The sequence below is a fragment of the Scyliorhinus canicula genome, chromosome 17 (genome assembly GCF_902713615.1).
Source record: "Scyliorhinus canicula chromosome 17, sScyCan1.1, whole genome shotgun sequence".
NCBI classification, from domain to species: domain Eukaryota; kingdom Metazoa; phylum Chordata; class Chondrichthyes; order Carcharhiniformes; family Scyliorhinidae; genus Scyliorhinus; species Scyliorhinus canicula.
The window spans coordinates 54,631,387-54,656,690 of record NC_052162.1 but is presented as its reverse complement, the minus strand read 5'-3'; the positions used below and the strand labels follow the sequence as shown (position 1 = coordinate 54,656,690).

General features: G+C 44.5%; 1 protein-coding gene across 4 annotated transcripts in view; it reads right to left on the bottom strand.

Annotated features, from left to right (window-relative positions):
- The window catches only part of LOC119952060 (protein Shroom4-like), a 192,753-nt gene that overhangs the window by 61,388 nt on the left and 106,061 nt on the right, over positions 1 to 25,304 (bottom strand). For all 4 annotated transcript variants that reach the window (XM_038775576.1, XM_038775579.1, XM_038775577.1 and 1 more), the window contains 2 exons: positions 9,718 to 9,782; positions 2,561 to 4,456 (listed from right to left, as the gene is read on the bottom strand). In XM_038775576.1, the coding sequence (XP_038631504.1) occupies positions 2,561 to 4,456; positions 9,718 to 9,782 (1,961 nt within the window). The remainder of the gene's footprint in view (positions 1 to 2,560; positions 4,457 to 9,717; positions 9,783 to 25,304) is intronic.

Here is a 25,304-nt window from a genome sequence, read left to right as displayed (position 1 = left end):
CATGTTGGGCAACCATTTTATAAGACAACATACCAGCAATCTAAAATGTTGCTCTATTTCACAGCATCATTTAGAAACAATAACTCAGGTCCCTCGATAGCTTAGAATGAACTCAGCCACACATCTGGTGGGGCTTTGAGCCAAATAGTTCATAAAAGTCCGTGTTAGCTAATCTCTGCCAGGGAAGCTATTGGACTTCTACAGTTGGCCACAGAATCCATGGGAGCAGGAAAAAACAAGGGGCAAATAATCAGTCTGAGTTCACTCCTAATTGCTGACTCCTGCGAGAAAGTGCAAATGTGGAAAGATTGTGTTCAGAAATTACACCACCCATGCTTTACTAGCCTGCCAGCACTCTGCATAAGGCTCGCAGATGAATAATGGCCATTTGTGTGAGGTGCTACAGTGCAGCTGCCACCTGTGAAATCATACCCTCAGTACCTTCAGGAGATGAAATGTCCAGAAAAGGGAAAGACTGAGTATATTAATTAAAAGGAGGCTCCAAACAAGTAACAAAATGCCTTAAATCAATATGGCACAGCCCCTAAATGTGCCTCACATTGTGCATGTTCTTTGAAACAATGCTAAAATTTTACAAGCAGTGGCTGGGAATAGAAACGCACATTGCTAAGACACACAATGGGACTTTTCCTCCTCACAAATGGAGGTCAGAGGTGATGAAATTACACATTAAAAGCTGCTGTCTTTAGAAAACTTGAATCCTTCCTACATTCCATTGATTGTTCAGGTCCCAGCAAATTAGCAACTAGTAAAAATTGCCAAGTCCTGATAAACTACATTTCCTACTCAACTTGGAAACATGCTTTTCAAGTAAATGTCGATGCCCCTTCCTTTCGATTGATTTTTGTCCCACCTGAAGCTGGTTCTTGTTGGAGTATGGTTAAATAGGTACTGGTGCATTGTCACAGTGTTTGGACAGTTTACCCAAATGTGGAGTCACAGTCCGACATGGTATTGTTTTTGTTTTAAACGAGACATCTATATAGAAATACCTTTGAGCAGGTATCAAAGCATAGTATGGATATCTGATTGACATTTCCTCTTTCTAGCCTGGGGCACTGAGTTCAATTGTGTCAGTGTTGAATTTTCCTCTTTCTAGTCTGGGGGGACGCAGCTCTATTCTGGCAGTACAGCTGTTGCCCCAAATGACTGAAACCTAAACCAATTGAGAGAACCGGAATTGAGATAGGTGACACTGTCTGAATTTCACAGGAAATTGAAGTCAAAGTTTTGATATCTATTGAGGTTCCGAAAGGAAAGTACCTTGGGTCTATGAATGTAAATATATACTTAGTTTTCAGTATGTAGCTGTAATGCAAAAGAGCTGTTAAAGAAATGAATGAAGTGGTGAATAACTAACTTTTGGGTTCTCAAAGCAAGTGGAAAACATTTTTCCTCATGGAGGGCAACATAGTAGTAATGGGAAGTAGAAATATGCCACCACCCTCATGCAGTAAGTTCCCAAATGTAGCCATGCCGATCAACAGAGATGGAGAGTGGATGGTAAAGTTTGTCTTAGGAAAGGGGTAATTACCTCCAAGGCAAATGTTTTCACCAGTTTGTGAACTCGTTTGTAAAGAATACATCTCAAAACCTTACAGACGGATTTCAATGAAACTTGTTTCACAGGTAGGGTATGGTTGAGGAAGAACTATTTAGTAACCACTAAATAGGTCTTCCTCAACCATACCCTACCTGTGAAACAAGATCCTGATCTGCATCCTGGAATTTTTTTTGAAAGGTTTGTTAAGATTGGGAGTTAGGGGCAGCACGGTGGCGCAGTAGGTTAGCACTGCGGCCTCACGGCGCCGAGGTTCCAGGTTCGATCCCGGCTCTGGGTCACTGTCCGTGTGGAGTTTGCACAGTCTCCCCGTGTTTGCGTGGGTTTCGCCCCCACAACCCAAAAATGTGCAAGCTAGGTGGATTGGCCACGCTAAATTGCCCCTTAATTGGAAAAATGAATTGGGTACTCTAAATTTATTTAAAAAAAAGATTGGGAGTTAATGTTGTGGGTTGTTTTATTTGGAATGTTGATGATTATTTTAGAATCTTGTGGATTGTCTCACAGCTGTCAAAATGTGAACAAGATTTTCAGGGCAGGTTGTTGGGTGTGGATTGGCCTGAAGTCTTCTCAAAAGATAGCTCTTAATAAAATGATTTATTTTCCTAGCTTTGCATTTGCAGCGAAACAATCAGGTAGGGAAAGGTCTCAAAGAAGAGCTGCATAATTGTAATAATATTGAGTTAACACCGTGGCAGATATATGCACTCTACTGAGTGCCTTCTTCATTTGTTTTAACGTGGAACAGAGCAGAGATTACTCTCGGCTGAAAGAGATCAATTTAACGATAGAATTAGCAGAGGCTTGGTGGTATTTATTTTGCCAATAAGTACTTGGTTCAGCTTTCTACCAGCAAATGACTGTTCAAATACAATACCATAGTTTAATTTGGGTGGTTGGTTGGGGTTGGTGGAGAGCTTCCTCTGGAGTTTCAAACAAATTCTCAGGAATGATAAACATTAGTTTTTATCCAATTACCTTGATTTGCCATCAGTCTCCAGGGATGTTACCAATTTCATCGTTGGTCTCTGTGACTTATACAATGAAGACATCATATGTTCTCCTGGAACAGGAACTGCAGAGGAGGATATTAAGCATCTTGGATCAATGAAATTGGATTCTGGATACCTGTATTCAAGGCCCATTAGGTAGTCTGCACACAATTGTGATGGATGGGAATATCGTGTCGCAGCGTCCATAGCAGACCCAGTGCTTGGAGGCAGATCAGAATAAACCATCGCCTCTCTATTAGAAATCTGTTCTGACCTTTTCCAATTCATTGACGTAGGCTGAGGAATCAGTACAGGGTCTAAATCATACTGAATACCTTTCCGTGGCCAATATCCATCCAAATCTGGCAATTCATCTCGAGACCAATTCCAGGATCGGTACCTTTCGAAATCTGGAAATTCGTGTAATGACAGTTTCCGGGTCTGGTATTTTTCCAAATCTGGTAATTCATGTAGAGACAGTTTCCGAAGTCGATATTTCTGTAAATCTTGCATTTCGTGTAGAGACAGCTTACGGGTCTGGTAACTGTCCAAATCGGCCAGATCGTGCAGGGACAGTTTCCGGGTCTGGAATTTTTCCAAATCGGCCAGTTCGTGTTGGGACAGTTTCCGGGTCTGGAATTTTTCCAAATCGGCCAGTTCGTGTTGGGACAGTTTCCGGGACTGGAATTTTTCCAAATCGGCCAGTTCGTGCTGGGACAGTTTCCGGGACTGGAATTTTTCCAAATCGGCCAGTTCGTGTTGGGACAGTTTCCGGGACTGGAATTTTTGCAAATCGGCTAGTTCGTGTTGGGACAGTTTCCAGGACTGGAATTTTTCCAAATCGGCCAGTTCGTGTTGGGACAGTTTCCGGGACTGATATTTTTCCAAATCGGCCAGTTCGTGTTGGGACAGTTTCCAGGACTGGAATTTTTCCAAATCGGCCAGTTCGTGTTGAGACAGTTTCCAGGACTGGTATTTTTCCAAATCTGCCAAATCATGTTGCGACAGTGTCCGGGACTGATTTTTTTCCAAATCTGCCAGTTCATGCTGGGACAGTTTCCGAGACTGGAATTTTTCCAAATCTGACAATTCACGTTGGGACAGTTTCCAGGACTGGTATTTTTCCAAATCTGCCAAATCATATTGGGACAGATTCCGGGACTGGAATTTTTCCAAATCTGGCAAATCATGTTGCGACAGTTTCCGGCACTGGAATTTTTCTAAATCTGCCAGTTCGTGTTGAGACAGTTTCCAGGACTGGAATTTTTCTAAATCTGCCAGATGATATTGGGACAGATTCTGGGACTGGTATTTTTCCAAATCTGGCAATTCATGTTGGGACAGATTCCGGGACTGGTATTTTTCCAAATCTGGCAATTCATGTTGGGACAGATTCTGGGACTGGTATTTTTCTAAATCTGCCACTTCGTGTTGGGGCAGATTCTGGGACTGGTATTTTTCCAAATCTGGCAATTCATTTTGAGTTAGTTTTTGCAATCGATACTTCTTCCAATCTGGTGGTGGTGGTCTTTGAGGTGGGGGCCCTTTGTTCTTTTTGTTGGTAGATAAATCTTCATGTCTATTCATCCCTGAATCATGTGGAACAACCTTCTCTTCTTCAAACTTGTGTGTTATACCCAGTGATCCATGATTAAAATGGAATGTGGAACATGTGCAGGTAAGACCGTGGCTCTGTGGGTACTGCGAGGCGTACTCATAGAAATTCTCTGGCAGTGTAGTAGCTATACTGGGCCTCTCCCAAGCACATATTTCCTGTCTTGGTTTCCTTGCAAGCTTGTCCCATTCATCCTCGAGGCTTTCTTTTGAATAAATTTCAGAAAACGTTCCTTGCACATTATCAATATTCAATGTCTTCAATTCTCTGAAAGAGGTCAAACATTAATTTTATTTTAATTAATTTCATAAGAGTTGCAAACAATTAAATATTTTGTAAAGCTGTTATGTTCTTTCATTGAATTGAACTTGCGTGAGTGCATAGTAATCTGTTGGTATGGTTCTGCCATGTAACATAATTCCAATTCAAAGTTGAAGCACTTTGCAGCATCTTAGTCCAAGGACTGGTTGTGCAGACGAGAATCATTAAATCCTGTCTAATTTCACTAATTGTCCTACTGGTTGCTTTCTTGGTCTGGTTTTAGAAGCAGGTTTCTTTCAAACAAGGGTCTAGTTACCCCCTTGCACTAATTAGCTCATAGATGATGAATTAGGAAATGGAGTGAGTGGAGCCCAGATTACCTTCTATTTCCTCAATTCCAGGATTGATTTCATCCACATGATTGGTAAAGGTTATGGCTATGTATGCTGTGCAGCACAGTGAGGAAATGAACTTGCTCAAGACCAGCATCAAGAGGTTTGCTTATCTATATGCTCCAGCTTTTTAAATGTTTTCAGCAAACACCATTCAAGCCTACATGGGATAGCTAGAGCAGTAATTGTTTTTATGCCATCTGAGTCAGCCTTACAGAATTATTGGGCACAAGGCATGATCAAGACTGGGGAAGATTAGTGGAAGGTCTATGGTTAGAAGGATAGTCATCTGAGAAGGAAAAAATAGGAGTAGGTTGTTTGCACCGCAGTCACAAGGCTGTGGATTTAAAATCTATTGACGACTTGAGTACCTAATCCAAGCTGGTAATTCAATGCAATATTATGGAAGTGCAAAATTGTCAAAGATGGCTGGAGTTCCTTTAGAGACACGTTTTTAAAAATTTAAAGGCTTCTCAGGAACTGATGGATTAGAAAAGGTCTTATAAAATGAATTTAATGAAAATGAAAATCGCTTATTGTCACGAGTAGGCTTCAATGAAGTTACTGTGAAAAGCCCCTAGTCGCCACATTCCGGCGCCTGTCCGGGGAGGCTGGTACGGGAATCGAACCGTGCTGCTGGCCTGCTTGGACTGCTTTAAAAGCCAGCGATTTAGCCCAGTGAGCTAAACCAGCCTTGTGTTCTTGTGAACTTGTGTTCTTCAAGATAATGAATGCCAGCATGAAGAAATGGAAATAACAACCGTGCCTTCACCACTGGAAGTGTAAATGGCGGAGTGCCTCAAATCAGCAGTTACATTACAGAGAAGGGTGCTTTTTATCAAAATCATAAAGCAGGAATTGAAAGGGATGCAGAGGATAGTGAAGGTAATGCCAGCTGACAAAATCTGGACTGTTGCCAGTGTAGTGTGTTGTGGGATTCCTAATCCTCTCATGTGTTCCTTGGAATGAGGGATATCTCTCCCGAGCTGTGCCGCCAGCAGCCTTGGAGATTAGCGACTTAAAATTTCCCACAATGTGCCCACCCGTCCCATTCTGATGTGCTGGCTGTTCTTAAAGCTTGGTAATCTCGCTTGACCACCACCAGAGAATTGAGTGGAGGGTAGCCAGCAGACATTCCCAGAGAACTAGGATTAGAAAGAGCGCGTTGGTGGGTGGGAGCAATAGTGAGAGAAGAGCAGCCAGTTAAGGGGGCAGGTGGAAGCCAAAGTCTTTACTGTGGATAAATAAGGAATTATTATTTTTCTTAAAATAAATTTAGAGTACCCAATTCCTTTTCTTTTTCCAATTACGTGGCAATTAGGGGCTGGTTTAGCACAGTGAGCTAAACAGCTGGCTTGTAATGCAGAACAATGCCAGCAGCGCGGGTTCAATTCCCGTACCGGCCTCTCCAAACCGAACAGGCGCCGGAATGTGGCAACTAGGGGCTTTTCACAGTAACTTCGTTGTGACAATAAGCGGCTTCTTTAATTTTTTTAATTTGTCGCCAATCCACCTAACATGCACATCTTTGGGTTGTGGGGGTGAAATACACCCAGACATGGGGAGAATGTGCAAACTCGACACAGTGTCCCAGAGCTGGAATTGAACCCGGGTCCTCAGGCCGTAGGCAGCAGTGCTAACCACTGCATCACCTTGCAGTCCAATAGTGAAATATTATTGAGTGAATCCAAAATCGAGGCACGTATTTTCTACTGGGCCAAACAGACAGGAAGTGAAGAGGAAAGCTATTGACCCTAATGTTATTGCACTGTGAAACATTTCACCACCCATGGTTATTGAGGTACAGATTAGAACTTAACTTTAAAGGGAATTAGATATTTATTTGAAAAGGAGGAATATAAAAGATCTTGGTCTCAGGGGATGAATGAGGTTACTGGAGAGAGTAGCAGCACCATGATATGAATGATCTCTGTGTGTGCTGTAAATCATACAAATATATGATGTAGGAGCAGAAGTAGGCCATTTGGCCCCTCAAACCTGCTCTACCATTCAATAAGATAATTGCTGATATGTTTGTGTTTCAATTTCACATTCCTATCTATCCCCTTTGATTCCCTTTCCTATCTATCCCCTTTGATTCCCTTACCTAACAAGAATCTAAATTAAAAATATTTAGTGAGCCAGTTTCCACTGCGTTCTGAGGCAGAGAAGTTCCAATGTCGCAAAACCGATGAGGGTGACCCTTAATTTGAACACAATGCCCCCTAGTTCTGGACTTACCCATAAGAGGGTATGAAACATCCTTCCCATAAGACCGTGTCCAGACCATACAGGATCTTGTATATTTCAATCAAGTCACCACTCGCTCTTCTAAACGCCAGTGGAAACAACCCCACCCTTTCCATCCAATTCCTATGAAAATGATCCCTTATTGAATCCAAACTCAATGTGTGATTTAGAATATTGTTGCTGAGCTGAATTTAGAGGAGCATGCCCCATCGTAAATGCCCCAAATACTGAGGCTGTTTCCCTATGTATGATCTCTTGGTTTGGTTTGAGTCGACCTGTGCTAGTCAGTTTTGACGTGTGAAGTCCAAGTACAGGTGAGTCCTGACTGAGGTCCCCAGTTCAGAGTCGTCACCTTCACACAAGATCCAGTCCAAACCAGAGTACAAGGAGGTGGGAAAAAGGTTAGGCCCATTAAAAGTGGCATCAACTGGAACTCTAGTGCATCGCAGAATGAGTTGAGCAATTGTTTCATTGTGAATATCAGTGGCTTATAGCATTACTTCTAGTTACAGATGCTAGAAGATAACCTTTAAACTGGCCCTGAAAGGTGAGCCCACATTGAGGAGCTCAAGGCATACTTCATCAAACTTCACTGGAGCAAGCTTGTTCCAAAAACCTACTGAAGATTTAATTTTGTTATCCTTTCTCATTCATTACACCTATTATTGCTAGTTACACATATACCATCAGAGGGTTAGTGTATTACTGACAGTTGAGGGAAATTGGAGCTAAATTCACAGGTTTTCCTGTCAAAGCCAGCATTTGTTGCCCATCCCTAATTGACCATGAGAAGAAGGCATGAACCACCTGCTTGACAAATGAGTGGCTTCCTCAGCCATTTTAAAAGGCTGTCGCCTTGCTGTGGGTCTGAATAATTATATATTTTTTTAAATAATCTTTATTGTCACAAGTAGGCTTACATTAACACTGCAATGGGGTCACTCTGAAAAGCCTCTAGTCGCCACATTCCGGCGTCTGTTCGGGCACACAGAGGGAGAATTCAGAATGTCCAAATGACTTAGTGTACAGGCCAGAGCAGATAAGGAAGGCAGATTTACCACCATCTTCTCAAGGACAATCAAAGATGGGAAATAAGTGCTGGCCATGCCAGTGACACCCACATTGAGTGAATAAACGAAAAATAAATGCAAACCTACTTTTAAAATTTTGAAGCTCAAACATGGAAACATTAACTGAGAAATACTTGGGCGGCAGGGTAGCACAGTGGTTAGCACTGTTGCTTCAAAGCGCCAGGGACCCAGGTTCAATTCCCAGCTTGGTCACTGTTTGTGCGGAGTCTGCACATCCTCCCCGTGTCTGCGTCCAAAGATGTGCAGGTTAGGTGGATTGGCCATGATAAATTGCCCTTAGTGTCCAAAATTGCCCTTAGTGTTGGGTGGGGTTACTGGGTTATGGGGATAGGGTGGAGGTGTTAACCTTGGGTAGGGTGCTCTTTCCAAGAGCCAGTGCAGACTCGATGGGTTGAATGGCCTCCTTCTGCACTGTAAATTCTATGTTCTAAATTCTATTTTCACAGTAACTTCATTGCGGTGTTAATGTAAGCCTATTTGTGACAATAAAGATTATTATAACCTTTAATTAGATTTAGTGAGAGAAGAGCTGCAAAAGCGGTGAACATAGATGAACAACTGTTTTTTGTTAACAAGGCAAATAGAGAAATGTTATCCAAAGTTCAAGTAAGAGTGAGAAGTTGTGGAAGGCAAGTATGTTCAAGATTAATTAATATGGTACTGTACTAGGAATAAACGGTGTTGTTCGTAGTATGTGGAGTTCATGAAAGACAGATATTATGGTATTAAAGAAATGAGGGGCTCAGTCTGTTTATCAAAGTTACACACGTGACATTAGGCCATGATGATGAACAGCGAGGGTCGTGCCAGGGCACATAGTGTTAAAATAAAGTGACTGGCACATCCACAATTCCCCATGAAAACAGCTACTGATTTAAAAGGAGGCTGGCCAGGTGCTGAGGACTTTCTCAGCTCAGAAGAGGAGAAAAGAAACCAGAGGAGTGGTAACACTTTTCAACTATAGTTTTAATAAGGATATTATTAACTTGTGCAATGGATGCTGGAAGAGTTTTTTTTAATATTCCGGCTTTGCTTTCTCTCATTGAATAACAAGAGCGAACTTCACAGAATCTGAGATTTGACAAGATGCCAAAGGCCTGAATGGAAGTCTACTCTGATGGAGCAGCAGTTCTGCCAAAGGTCATAGATGAAGAGGAGATGGGCAATAAAAGGCCTATATTATGAGCTCCCCTGAGTTAGGCAGATAGTTCAGGATCTATGTCATCAGTAAGCTAATTGTTTCCTATCATGAAATTTCACATTTGAAATTCTAGTTTTCCATAAGTGACTGGAGATAGCAGGGATTGTGATGGTGGGTACTTGTAAGCTGGCAGGAGAACATAAACAAAAGGATTTAATCTTTTATTAAGTTCAGCCTGTACTGAGTGGAGGGTGGAGGATATTCCTCAATCAAAAATATGCTCGACAATTCAACAGCATCATGCAAGGTTTAAATACATAATCGTCATCTTAAACTGAATGGTGGGCAGGAGAAGGTGAAGACGTTACATTCATTAATCACTTAAACTCCTACCTTTCTGTTGGAGTAAACTTCCTGTTTATCATCTCGGTCTGACCCAATTTTTCCACCGGATATCCCTGCAAAAAGGATTGCCAGTCAGTACAGAGAAACATCCGCAATCCTATTTTCAGCACAGTTGGGAAACACATCAGCATTGTCTTGGCATTACTCTTGCTAGCTAGACTGAGACAGTTCCTTTAATTAGCAACTCGAGTAAACATATCACAATGAATGGACACTGTACGTAGAACCTGAAAAAAAGGCTTAGCAGTATAGATCTAGGTGGGTCAACTGTACTAGAAATATGGACTATTAATTTGAAATCAAATGTGGTCTGAAAAATACCTCAATACCAGAAACACATTCCAATTGTTCATCAGTTCTCTTCATCTTATTCAATGTCTTCATTACTCTTGCATTTGTCTCACAAGGCTTGTGTTATATTGGAGGCACAGTGACATTTTTAAAAAACATTTAGATAAAAATCAGTAAGATGAAGCTGTTGGGAGTACAATTTGATAAGCACTGGCAGCCCTCTCCTGCCGAAATGAAATGTAATTTGGTAGTACAGAGCTTGAATATTGCTGAAAAGAGAGACATGCTACCAAAGATTTTCATGTTGCATTCATCAGGACAAACAAGCATATCAAATGATCAGAACAATTTACACAACAGGAGAAAAAGGTGCTGATTGGTCGACCTTGATTGACTGAGGCATTACCATGGAGAAACCAACTGAGCACCATAGGCTCCCCAAGCTCCCAGGTAATTCTGGAAAGGGTGCAGGGTTTGAATCTACTCCTTTTGTTTGCAGAGAATGGGTTCCTGTTAATGAATGCTTGTGGAAATTAACTGTTATGATTTCGACTGGTTATCTTAAACTCATTGTTATTGTATCTATTGGTGTACTCAGGATAGTTCAGCAACTGTTGCCAATTGTGGAATCACATCTAACAGCAGGTGCTTTACTTTGGGTTTTGCAAGTATGGGCTGGGGTTGAGTACGGGCTGTACTCTATCTATTATGAACAACCAAAGGAACATGCAGTTTGATTCCACCAGCTGATCATTGATTACCAGCCTATGTACCTTGTATTGCCCAGCATTGAAATTCACATATAATGTTGTTCAATTGTGTGGTGTCAAGAAGTTGAGATAACATGAAAATTAAGGGGCTGGATTCTCTGACACCCCGCCGGGCCAGAGAATCACCGGGGTGCAGCGTGAATCGCACCCTGCCGCCAGATTCTCCGGCACTGGTTGTTCGGCGGGGGTGGGAATCGCACCGCACCGGTCGGGGGCCGTTGGCAGTGCCCCCCCCCCCGGCGCTTCTCCGGCCCGCAATGGGCCAAGTGGCCGCCCGTTTTCGGTGGGTCCCGCCGGCGTAAAATACACCAGGTCCGTACCGGCGGGACCTGGCTCTGTGGGCGGCCTGCAGAGTCCTCGGGTTGGGGGGGGGGGGGGGGGCGCGGGGTGATCTGGCTCTTGGGGGGGGGGGGGGGGGGGGGGGAGGGGGGGAGGGGTGATCTGGCCCTGGGGGGGTGGGGGGAGACACGGTGCCTGGCCCGCGATCGGGGCCCACCGATTCACGTGCGGGCCTGTGCCGTGGGGGCACTCTTTCCCTCCGCACTGGCCGGTGTAACGGTCCGCCATGGCCGGCGCGGAGGAGAACCCCCCCTGTGCATCCGCTGGGATGACGCCAGAACATGCTGCTGCTCCTTGCCATGCGCCGACTCGCGCCGGTCAGCGGAGGCCCTTTGGTGCGGCGCCAGTTGGTGCGGCGCCAGTTGGTGCGGCGCCAGTTGGTGCGGCGCCAAGCATTTGCCGCCGGCTGGCGCGGCACCAACCCCGGCCTAGCCAGAGTGCTTCACACCACTCCTCCGCGGCGGTACGGCCCGCCCTGCCAGGTAGGGGAGAATCCCGCCCAAGGAGTCTAATATTGGGAATGGTGTTCTGGTAAATGTATGATTAAAAGAGCAAAGTATTTTCAAATGGAAATTGGTTAAGAAAACAGAATAACTAAGGTCTTTAATATGCTGATTTGGGTAGCAACACGGTAAACAGATATTTAGGGGGTGGTTTAGCACAGTGGCTAAATAGCTGGCTTTTAAAGCAGACGAATGCAGGCTAGCAGCGCGGGTTCAATTCCCGTACCAGCCTCCTTGAACAGGCGCCGGAATGTGGCGACTAGGGGCTTTTCACAGTAACATCATTTGAAGCCTACTTGTGACAATAAGCGATTTTCATGTACCCAAGAGAAGTGGATAGCAATAGGGCTAGAATTTCAGGAAATTCAGGCGCCTGCAGTGCCGAGAAACATCACGCTATTCAATGGCACTTTGCCGTTTCTTTGGCCTCGGGGATATTCTCTCCATGCGAGACTGCACTTAGAGGGATTTGTTGCTAATGTGACTCATTAATGCGTGCTATAAGCAATATAGATTCACATGCAGAAACACGTCTTCTGCAAAGAAAAGGAATATGTTCAAGTCTTAAAAGATGTCATTGACAATGCTAACAAGCAGCTGCACAGCAATATCCTCCTCATTGATATGCAGTTTGGGTTCCACCTGGGCCACTGGCTTCGGACCTCATTACAGCCTTAGTCCAAACATGGAAAGAAGAGCTGATTTAAAAGCAGAGGTAAGAGTGAATGCCTTTGACATCAAGGCAGCATGTGGCTGAGCATCAAGTTTCCCTTACAAAATTGAAGTAAATGGGAATCGAGGGAAAACACTTCACTGGTTAGAGTCCTAGCTAGCACAAAGGAAGATGGTTGTGGGTGTTGGAAGCAAAACATCTTATTGCTCTTTTTCACTGGATACTGATATGACAGTTATTAATGATGATATTGCTTTTCAGAGTCGCCAGGTACCAAATGATACCGCCACAAGGTTTTACCGAATATGAATCAAAGACCAAACAACCAGTTAGTTAGTTCAAGTTCAATGATAGTTTATTTACACACAAGAATTACTTCGACATGCAATGTAAAACACTACAAGCTAAATTACACCTAACATTACAACAACCTGTACTTAACTTCAGGCACCCGGCTTTATGCAGAGGAACAAGGCCTTTGTTGGGATATTGCGTGGCTGGGACTGGAGAAGCACCTTTGTTTCTGCTGGGCTCATCCGTTTGGTTGCGATCGTTGGTCTTGAACTTGTCTTCTGATCGTAATGCTGCACTTGGTTTTAGGCATAGGTCAGGGCCAAGAGAGACCGAGTGCCGGGGCCAAGAGAGACTGAACACATGGCAGTGTCTCTCTTTATCCTTCTGGGGTTTCGCGCTCTTTTGGGCAGTCCTTAGCTTTGGACCCAATAATTCGGCAGGCTTCGATTACTGCCTTTGATTTTGGCCAATAAAGGGGCTGGTGCCTTGATGACTGGGCGTGTCCTGAGCTGTCATTGACCTTGGCATTTTGGGCTCCCTGAGCAAAGGGAGTGGCGCCGATGAATCTGTTTCTGTATCTGTTACCCGAGTTCAGGTCTTTTGTTCTGGGGAAATGGGCCATTAGAATGCAAAGTAGCTGGGGGTTTCGATTGCGTCTAGTTATCAGAGTTGCCAACATACATAAGCTCTGAGCGTCTGAGTCCGGGGTTGACCATATTTCCCATGGTCTTTTGTAGGTGGCCATATTTCCCGGGATCCTTTGTAAGTGGCCATCCCAGATGGCTACATCCCTTCCTTTTGATCCTGAACGCGAAGCGTGGTGGATCACACTATTGATCCTGAGCCGTCCTTGGTGTGCCGGTTACCCTTGGTCAAGGACAGGTTCTTCACTACTCTGTCCTATGTTTTTGGAGCACTTACCTAATTTTATCAACACATCATAAATTCATAAACTTTAAGGGGCCACTATAAAACATTTAATCATTACACATTTAACTTATTTACACAAGGGAACCTCTAACTATCATTACCTAAACTACTCTCATGCTGCTGGCAAATATCAAAAAGGAACTTATGTACAATACAAAAATTTTGAAGAAATAAACAGCAGCATGACATCTCTACTTAATCTATTACAGTCATAGAAGAAGTACAATCTTTTTATTTTTTCAGTGAAAAAGGTTTAAAAGGTTTTTGGGGTTTGTTGGATTCCAAGGAAAGGGGCTCAGAGTGTGTATATCGGGGAGCGGGAGGCTCTCCTTCGCCATTTGTGGAGTCTATGTGTCTGAACGACACTGCAGAGTATTGCTATTACCAAAAGGGCTTCTACTGTATAGGAAAGGGAATATCATTTTACAATGTTTTTGCACTATGTGGGGGTATCAGTGTTTATTTTCATGTGAGGTGTGGTGTCCTGGCTAGGGGTCTCATACTGTATGGTCATGTCCGGTGTGGGGTGAGGTACAAAGGCTGTCAACGCGCGCAGTTGTAGGAGTCCAGCGATGATCACAATGGAGGTCATCAGTCCTGTCTTCATCTTGTCTTTTTGTTCTTCATTCTTCGTATATTCCTGAGGGTGCAAGCATAATATCTGTTACTGTCCTTGGTTAAAATCTCGTTTTGTTTGTCTTTCTCTCTTCAACTTAATTACCCATTAGAATCGTCACAACGTGTGACTCCCTCATTTTTTTTTTTTTAAATACCATTTTGGAGAGACAAGAAATGCAAATTTGTAAATTTCAGTGACTGCCACAGCTTGTGGTCGATGCTTGGGATGGGTGGACAATTTATTTGACCAGTCTTTCTTAAATCACAACCATGGGAGATTATCTTAACCAGCCGAATTTTAGGGCGGCCGGTTTTATAAAGTTTCTTCGTCCCCGGGTCCACAGGTAGTTCGCGAATAGCAGCATATGTGGCAACCAAGTGTATCAAACGTGTTGAGTGTACAAACTGTGGCAAAGGGCATTCTTTAAACCACAATAAGAGCAGAGAAGGGAAAACTAAGACCTGCCAAAGACAGTGAAAAGCATAAAGAACCATTCCAGAGTACTCAAAGTGGCGGGAACATGAGGTGCGTGTGGGGCGTGCGCGGCAGGACAAGAATGGGTGGCATTCCCGGGTAGGGCGGTGATCGGGGTCCGATTCATACGTTCCACAATACCGCTGGATTGGGGGTGATAAGCAATGTGGAATTTTTGTTTTATTCCAAAAATCGTTAGGACATTCTGCATCACTCTGCCGGTGAAATTGGAACCTTGGTCTGATTCAATGCTGCGGGGGAGTCCCCAGCGTGTAAATATCTGCTGTGTTAAGAACTTGGCTGTTGCCTTAGCCATGTTTGTCCTGGAGGGAAATGTTTCCACCCATTTTGTGAAGGTGTCGATTACTACTAACAGAGATTTAAAACCATTTCTGCAGGGGAGGGGGACCCAATGTCATCGAGATGTAAATTCGTCCATGGACCATTACAGGTCGGGGGTGTCTCAATTGTCCTTTCCTGGAGTACTTTTCAGGATTATTCCGTGCACAGATTAAACAATTCTCAACATAATGCGTGACATCTGCTTTTAAATCGGGCCACCAGCAAAAAGGTCTTAAGTGGACACTGGTGGTTTCTATCCCCTGATGTCCGTGTCCTTCATTAAATTGGCAAATTATCTGGTTTCTGTCCTGGGTGGGGACCACATAAATTCCATTCTTTAAAATTATATTGTCCTGTACCATCAGTGAGTCCTTGAATTTGTCGTAGGGGGCTGGGTAGTTTCTGTCTAAATCTTGCTTAAGAGTGTCATCTGCCTTCTGGACCTGGGCTAAATCTTCAATATTGGTCTGTGAAACCTGGACTGCATGTATCGGTTCACTCTCGGGGGGTTGCCAAAAGTAACCGTGTCGTGATCCTGACTTGGCTAAGGCCTCTGCCTTTACGTTACCGAGTGGGGTTGGACGATAATGGCTTCTGACTTTGATTATGCTATATGTGTGGTTTTTTTGCTGTCTCAAGAATATGCTTCAATAATGGGGCTGAGGGTAGGGGTTTACCATCAGCGGATATGAATCCTCTAGATTCCCACAGGGGCAGGAATCCTGTTAATCCATTGCAGACATATAAACTGTCCGAATATATATCTGCGGGGGTCGGGAAAGAATCTGGGTGCTGCACTACATATGCTATTGCTGCTAATTCGGCTGCTTGTGATCCTAAGTGGCCTTGCAATTTTAAAGATATTTCCTCTACTGCACTTCTTCCACATAAATACCGCATCCTGTTATTCTTTTTCCATTGTCAATGATGGAGGAACCATCTACATAAATTTTTAAACAGTTATCCGTGGTCGGGGGATTCTGTGTTCTGATGCCTGCTCGTGTGGGTAGTGATTTCGGAATAAATGGTCCTGTGTGGTGTTTGGCTGCAATGATCTGGCACTCATATGGGGTTCCTTCATACTGCAGGTTGTCCGCAAAAAATTGTGGGTCTTTGTCTGTTTAACTGTGATGTCCCTTCCTTGTAATAACAGTGTCCAGTGAGCTGCTCTGATCTGGCTAACTGAACCGTTCTTTAACCTACCATTTAACATTAGCTGCGTTGGGGTGTGCTCGGTTAAAATCATTATGGGATTGATTCCTGTGGTATATGCAAAATATTGAACTGCCCAAAAGACTGCGAGCAAGTGCCGTTCGCAAGCTGAAAATCTTTACTCCATGGGATCCAAAACTCATGAGGCATAGGCTATGGGTCCTAAACGGTCATGTCTTTCCTGTAGTAGTACTGCAGAGAGGGTTCGGATCGGTGGTCGCTACTTCTATGGCGTAGGGATAGTGTGGATCTGGTACCTGCAAAGCGGGGGCTGTGCCTAGGGTGTGTTTTAATTCATCGATGGCATCCATGTGCTGAGGAAGCCATTCCCATGGGGCGTTCTTTTTAATGAGTTCTGAAAGTGGGGCTGCTTTTGTGGCAAAACCATCTATATGGTTCCTACAATACCCAACTAATCCTAAGAATAATCGGAGTGCTGTGACATTGTGGGGCAGGGGCATTTAACTATTGATTCAATCTGTTTCTGTTCGATCTCTCTTTTCCCGTATGTGACGATGGTACCCAAGTAATGGACCTTAACTTTCAGGATATGGGCTTTTTTCGGGTTGACTTTGCATCCAATTTATTGTAAGAGACCTAGCTTTTCGAAATGAAGCTTAACGTGCTCTTCCTTTGTGTCCGTCTGTAGGAGTAAGTCTCCACATACTGTATAAGGCATTCGGGTCGGGAAAATTTGGAAAGTCCATTGGCCAATATTCGGTGAAAGATGGAGGGGGAGTTGTGGAAACCTTGTGGGAGGCATGTCCACGTATACTGCTGTCCTTGAAATGTGAACGCAAACTTGTATTGACAGACCTTATCTAAGGGAATGGACCAAAAGCCATTGCAAATGTCCAGCACAGTAAAGTACTTAGCATGTACTCCCTGCTTCAGCATCGTGTCAGGACTCGTGGCTATGGTGGGGGCTGCTAATGGGATGACCTTGTTGAGCTCTCGGTAGTCAATGGTCAATCTCCATGAACCGTCGTGTTTCTTTACGGGCCAAATTGGGGCATTGTTTGTTGAGGCTATGGGCCGAATTACTCCTTGATCTAGTAAGCTATTGATAACTTTTGCAATCTCACCCTCAGCTTGCTGTGGGAAACCGTATTGCTTCTGGGGCTTGGGATCAGGACCTGTAATTGTGACTGTTCCCCGAATTTTTCCACAATCGCGCTTGTGCTGGACGAAGGATGCTTTATGTTTTCTTATCTGTACTAATGGCTTGCGGATCAAACCAATAGTCACCTACTGAGCAGATTCTATGTTCGTAGTCTCCTACTGTGAGCGTGGCAGGGGCTCTTGCTGTTCTGGCCATTTTCCATACACACTTATTCACGGGGTCAAAGGAAAGGTTGCGTGAGCTCGAAGTCGATTCCTAAAATGTGATCTGCTGTTTGGGGGCAAGTCCACTAAACCAACGGGCTGCTTGGTGTTTATGCTTCCGATCTGAATATCTACGGGGGCCGTAATGTAGCCCTGCTGTACATGTCCTGTAAATCCACTGAGAGTGATGGTGTCTCTGGTGGGCCATTTGTCGCGCTGAAACATTGAGGAGGAGTTTAAAGTGCTGCAGAACCCTCCTGTATCCAAAAGGAACTCTACTGGATGTCCCCGGACTATGCCTGTGACCCCGCATGGGTAAATGGGTCTGCTTGATTTGTCCCAGAGTGTGTAGCAGACCCAAGTTGGGGAGTCCAAACACCGTCAATCTGTGCTATTAATCACTGCATTATCTGATCAGGCGCTAATGCTATGTATGGGCCTTGTTCCTCGGTGGGGCATTCGATTGCTGGTTCCTTTGTTGGTTCGGCCGGGGGGGGGGGGGGGGGGGGGGGGGGGCGCGTTGCATTCACGGGCGTAATGTCCGTTTGGTCCACAATTGTAGCAACTTGTGCTCTGGGGTGCTGACCTTCATATCTGCCCTCATTTACCCATGTGGGGTCCGGAATAGTCCTGACTGGGTTCATATTCACTTCTGCCTTCTCCTGATCTGCCTTTCTACGTAGGGAATGTTCCCAAGCTCTGCAGAGTCTCTTTAAAACCCAAACTTCATTATGTGTGGCGTCTGCAGGGTAGTAATTTACATAGGCTTTTTGACCTGCTTCTGTGGCGTGGGTGACTAAAGTACGAGCCCTTTTAGTTGTGTTGTCGTTATCTAAGTTTGTGCGGTTCAATTCCCCACACACCGCTTTAAAATGGATCCAAAAGCGACCTGCATATGCAGTCGGATGCTCTCCCTTCTTTTGTCTATATCGGTTCAAATCTTCTCTGGGATCTCCTCTGTTGTATCCAATCGCGTCTAAAATAGCTGCCTTCTTCTCCTGGAGGCTTCCTCCTCCTACATTCTGGGGTTCTGGTAAAGCTGAGCTAACGGATGGGTCAAGGCTCATTACTATAAGCTTAACTTCCTCCGGTTTGTCCAGACCGTAACTAACGGTTTGCTGGCGTACTCTCTCAAACAAATTATGCGGGTCTGTTGTGGGTTTGAATGGATCAATTTTAGCGCAGGCATCTCTCAATTGGGTGATGGTTAGTGTGTGGTGTAAACAAAATCAGGCTCATCCTGATCCGACGACTTGCGCTGTATGGTGACCGGATTCATGGGGGTGTGTGCTGTCTGTGCAGTCGGTGGTGCCGGTGCTTTCCTTTTCAGGGCCTGGGAGCTCTATTGTCATTTTCTGTATCCTCCACATATCTATGGGCGGTTTCATTTAGTTCTTGCCAACTGGGGCCATTCTCCTGATCTAAATTCGGTCCAAAGGTATCTCTGAAGCCATTTTGCACTGAAAGCAGTGACTGTAACTTTGCTATTTGTTGCCTACATTTGGCGTGATCTACTGTACTATCTTTGTTCTGTAGTGGAACTATGGAGCGCTCGTAAAGCTGCCTTTAAATCTGCGCATTGTTTCTTTAGCTCCTCTACCTGCTGTTCCATCTCTTCTCGTACCAAAATTGCGCGGTGTATCTTGGTAGGCCTTATCGTACTGGGTCTGATAGCTGCTAAGGTGAACTATGCAAGATTGGTGTGCCCGTTTGACATCAGCCATCTCTTTATCTTTAGCTGCCAACTGTTCCCGGAGTTTCTCATTAATTTTCTCACATTCATTAAAGTTTCTCTCATTCTTCTTCTCTTTCTCAACTAGCTATCTGCGGAGCTTCCTCACGACCTCCTCTGTGCCTCGCAATTGTGCCAAACAGGACACGATTACCATCGGCTTACGAACTTTCACTGCATTCTTCTTCTGTACCTCGGTCAGGTTATCCCACCAGGTTTGTCCTATGCTTCCTGGACCTGACTCATCATTTGAACAAAACTCAGACCAAAGGTGCCATCCTTTCCCCTTCAAATACTTCCTCAACTCTTCTTCCCACATGGGGCACTGCTCTGCTCTGTTGGTCGCTGCGGCCTCGGGTTCCTGCGGGTTCATTAGGCGTTCCATTGCTTTTGTGGCCATTGCTACTATTATCTCTGTTTTCCTACCTCTAAGTTCTCTTTTGCTCTGCTTCTAATTTCTCTTTTCCTAACGTCAATTTGGGACAGGGGGAATAAGGTGGTGATTCGAACAGCGGGTACGGCCAAAAACTGTTTTCCGGTTCACAATACTCCCGATAGTTTTACGCAAAATCTAGCGAGTTTCCCTGTTATATCCCTGTTAGTACGCATGCAGGTTAATACACACTTCCGAATCTTGGTGATTTGATCGATATGGGCCTTACACTTGTGGTTTCTTTCACTTTTCCTCAGTTGGATTACTAATGCAAAGTTTTGTGGGTTCTCTCGGAGTGACAAAATCACTTCTAGGTCGAGTCCCGTCAGATGTCACCAATAATGTTGCTCTTTTTAACTGGATACTGATATGACAGTTATTAATGATGATATTGCTTTTCAGAGTCGCCAGGTATCAAATGATACCACCACAAGGTTTTACTGGATATCGATCAAAGACCAAACAACCAGTTAGTTAGTTCAAGTTCAATGATAGTTTATTTACACAAAAGAATTACTTAGACATGCAACATAAAACACTTCAAGCTAAGTTACACCTAACACTACAACAACCTGTACTTAACTTCAGGCACCCGGCTTTATGCAGAGGAACAAGGTCTTTGTTCGGATCTTGCGTGGCTGGGTCTGGAGAAGTGACTTTGTTTCTGCTGGGCTCATCCGTTTGGTAGCGATCGCTGATCTTGAACTTGTCTTCTGGTCATGATGCTGCACTTGGTTTTAGGCATAGGTCAGGGCCAAGAGTGACCGAGCGCCGGGGCCAAGAGAGACTGAACACATGGCAGTGTCTCTCTTTATCCTTCTGGGGTTTCGCGCTCTTTTGGGTAGTCCTTAGCTTTGGACCCAATAATTTGGCAGGCTTCGATTACTGCCTTTGATTTTGGCCAATAAAGGGGCGGGTGCCTTGATGGCAGGGCGTGTCCTGAGCGGTCATTGACCTTGGCTTTTTGGGCTCCCTGAGCAAAGGGAGTGGCGTCGATGAGTCTGTTTCTGTATCTGTTACCCGAGTAAAGGTCTTTTGTTCTGGGAAAATGGGCCATTAGAATGCAAAGTAGCTGGGGGTTTCGATAGTGTCTAGTTATCTGAGTTGTCAATATATACAAGCCCTGAGCGTCTGAGTCCTGGGTTGACCATATTTCCCATGGTCCTTTGCAGGTGGCCATATTTCCCAGGATCATTTGTAAGTGACCATCCCAGATGGCTACAATCCCAACCCCTGGAACTTGCTGCAGCAGTTCCTCAGGGACCTCCAACTAGTAGGGCAAGGACAGTCAACCCATGGGAAAACCACCCACTTGCAAGTTGCCCTGTGAGCCAAACACCAACCTGATTTGGATTTATATTGCCATTGTGGCTGGGTCAAAAACTTGAAACTCCCTTCCTAACTGTACCAAGTGAATTTAGTGCAGTGATTCCAGAAGGTGGTTCATCACCTTAAGGGCAATTAGGGATGGCAAGAAATGCTGGCCTTGCCAGTGACTCTCACATCCCACAAACGAATAAACATGTAGTCAGATCAGTTTAATATCTCATCCAGAAGATGGCACCCCAACATTACAGCATTCCCCAATACACTGGAGCACCAACTGCAAGCTTTCTGCTCAAGCCCTGGAGAAGGACCTGAACCCCAAACCTTATGACTCAAGGTGTGCGAATGCCAACAACTGTGCCACCGCTGATACGAAAGCACTAACTTAATTCAATGCCTATGCATTAGTCTACACATGCAAACTATATTACTGATTCCATGCAATTCATTGTCAGACATTCAGGAGACCTTCCCACATGACTCAGCCATGGCTTCCTTTGTGTATTCTATTTCCTTTCAGCCTGAAAATACATAGCAACTCCCATGAAATTCCACTGCTCGAGAGCCGCGACAGAGAAGGAATTTTTCAAATTCAGACTGAATATTGAAAGAACAGACTTCACATAGAAGGGTGTCACAATGATCTAAAAGGCTATTTATATAGGAAGAGAGATTCCATTCAGCCATTTTGATTCAGCATCAATGATTCTCTAGGGACGGTCTCATTCAGGTGCCTGCTATCTGGAATGGCAGGCTTTCATAAAAGTTACAGAAAATCTATCACACAGGAGGCCATTGGGCCCATCGTGTCTGTATCAGTCAACAAAGAGCTACTCGGCCTAAACCCAACCTCCTGCACTTGTCTGTAATAGTGTATGCCATTGTTCTTCAAATAGATATCCAATTGCTCACTAAAAGATCTTAAGGGTTTCTGCCTTTCAGAGTTCTGGGTCCTTACACATTGGGTGAAAAAAATATTTTCATCTCGCTTCTAATACCTTTGGATTGTATGCTAAGGTAAATAGGTTGTCCTTATTTCCTCTATCTAGGCTCCAGTAATTTTATATACCTCACTTAAGTCACTGCTCAGCCTCCTTGGTTTTCAAGGAAAGTAACCACTCAGCTTGTCCAACCTCCCATCAAAATTTTACAGCCCTGGCAACATTCTTGTTAATCTCCTCTGTACCCCTTCTGGTGCAATCACATCATTCCTGTAACCTGGCAACCAAAATTATCTGCAGTACTCAAGCTGTGGTCTAACTGATGTTACATACATTTTTAGCATAAACTTCCTGCTCTTTAACTTCATGCTGAGGCTAAAAATGGGAAGATGCCATATGCCGCCTTAATCATCTTCTAGACCTGCCCTGCTATCTAAGGATTTGTGGAAAGCAGGGAAAAAGCTTTGTGCGAAAACCCGCAAATTTGAAACTACCTGAAAAGATTGGAACCGGGAAGTTGAAATTTCTCAGCTAACTCGGCAAAACTAGCAAACCTCCCCTCCATGAAGAGGTCCCCAAACCACTTCAGGCTCTTCCCCTCTCAGGACTTAAATGTCGAGTCCAATCCACCTCATAGGAAAAGGTGATTATTGCAAATGGGCCAGCGAAGACAAGGAAAGAAGCTCGAAATGTTGCCTTGCTCTTCCAAATTCTCAGAGACCACCACAGGTTTTGAGGAAAATCTAACAGGGAAAAAGGCAATGGTGCCATAACTATTGCAGGAGCTCGCTTCCATTTCTCCCCATATGGAACCGGGATCGGTAAAACACAACAATATACCCGAATATTGACTGCCCAATAATAAAACAAAAACGTTGGGAGGGCCAGCCCCGACTGCCGGTCTCTTTGGAGTAGAACCCCACCGATTCTGGTGATCTTTCCCACCGAACTGAGAGAAGACATTGATTTTTTAATTTTTTGTTTTAATTCTTTATAAATTTAGAGTACTCAATTCGTTTTTTTCTCCCCCAGTAAGGGTCATTTTGGTGTTGCCAATTCACCTGCCCTGCACATCTTGGGATTGTGGGGGTGAGACCCATGCAGACACGGGGAGAATGTGCAAACTCCGCACGGACAGTGACCCGGGGTCAGGATCGAACCTAGGTACTCGCTGCCTTGAGGCAGCGGTGCTAACCACTGCGAACAAACACAAACAAAACAAGAACGCTAAGTTAATTATCTAAAAAAAAACAATTATAATGAGCTACAGCGAACCCTTCAAATTAACCCATTCTTAACAGGGAAGCTCCCAACTGGAGATAAAAGAAAAATAGTTATAAACAACAAAATACCAGAACCCCATGTACCTTATGCTCCAAAAGGAAGCTATATAATATCACAACAAACAGAACCCCACAAAATGAATAACCCCAAAATGAGACAAGAACTATACGAGTTGAACTCCAACAGGAACAAAAAAAAAGAACAAACATGAAACCCCAACAATGTAACAATTCAAGATACCCATCGACAGAACCAAAAACGCAACTACACTGCGCCCAACTTATGTTTTTTAAACAAAAGAGTCCGCCTCTCCTGGCAAATCGAGAAGATAGTCTTTTCCTGCCAAAGTTAGTGTGAGCCCAGCTGGGTTGACCAAACCAAACTGGACTCCACTTTTATAAAGGGCGGCCTTGACTCCATCAAACGCAGCCCTCTTCTTCGACAGCTCCGCACCCATGAACTGTTGGAACCTGATGAGTGCCTTCCCACATAAAGTCACAGTGTTCCTTTGCCCATCTCAAAACCCTCCTCTCCTTTTCCTTGAAACTGCGGAACCTCGCTATCACTGCACATGGTGGATCTTTAGGACGAGGCCTCGGCCGGTGTATGATGGGCTCAGTCCAATTCCAGGAGGGGATATAATTCCACCCTCACCACATCCTACCAAACATGCTTGAGAAGTACTCCGTGGGCATTGGACCATCCACCTGCTCCGGCAGCCTCACAATCCAAATAGTTTGCCTCCTGTACCTATTTTCTAGGTAATTTATTTTGACCCTCAGCGATTTATTCTCTTCGATCACAAAAACAGCTCTGATTTCAGCAAGGTAATCCATGGCCCGATAGGGCCAATTCAATTTTTTTGATCGTGGCTCCCTGGGAATCCACGGTCTAATTAGTTTACCCCAGAGCCACTTGAATGGTTCCAAGGTCTCTGACACAATTTATCGGTGCTTTTCAATTTCTTTGGCCGAGGTACTGGAAAGCCCCTCTGCCGTTAGTGGTTGGACGGAGCACTAGAAACTGAATCTGCCATTTTAACTGCGGATAATCTATGAGAGGCCTCGGACTCCCATCGATGGGCTTCAGCTCTCAGCCTTCTTTTCGTTGATGTTTTTAGGCATCTCAGTCAAACAAGGTCTTTATTGCAACAATTATATGGGTTTTCAGGACTAATCACTCAGTGGTACTAAAAAAACAGGCAAAAAGTACAGTACTCCAGCGGGAGCCACCTCGTGGCGTCCCCCCCTCCCCCCCGTCTTATGCTACCGGAAGTGGACGGGGCCAACTAAAACGCCACTGCTCGCAACACCATCCGTCAATCATTAGCCATTATCACCAAAGCAATTTTGAATCCTATTTGTAACTCTCTTTTGGATCCTAAGGGGTCTTTTTGACCAGCTTGCCATGTGGCAGATGGAATGCAATGTAGAAAAGTGTGAGGTTATACATTTTGGTAGAAGAACAGAGGCATAGACTATTTTCTAAATGGGCAATGGCTTTGGAAATGAGAAGCACAAAGGGACTTGGGAGCCCTAGTTCAGGTTTCTCTTCAGATTAACAGGCAGGATCAGTTGGCAGTTAGGAAAGCAATCGCAATGTTAGCATTCATGTTGAGAGGACTAGAATACAAGTGCAGGGATGTACCTCTGAGGCTGTATAAGGCTCTGGTCAGACCCCATTTGGAATGGTGTGAGCAGTTTTGGGTCCTTTATCGAATAAATGACATGTTGGCCTTGGAGAGGGTCCAGAGGAGGTTCACAAGAATGATCCCCGGAATGGAGGACTTGTCATATCAGGAGCGGTAGGGGTCTCTGTGTCTGTACTCGATGGAGTTTAGAAGGGAGAGGGGGAAATCTAAATGAAACTTGCAGGATACTGAGAGGACTAGATAGAGTGAACGTGGAGAGGATGTTTCCACTCGTGAGAGAAACTAGAACCCGAGGGCACAACCTCAGACTGAAGGGATGATCCTTGAAAACAGAGATGAGGACGAATGTCTTCAGCCAGAGGGTGGTGAGTCCGTGGAACTCTTTGCCGCAGAAGGCTATGGAGTCCAAGTCATTGAGTGTCTTTAAGATAGAGA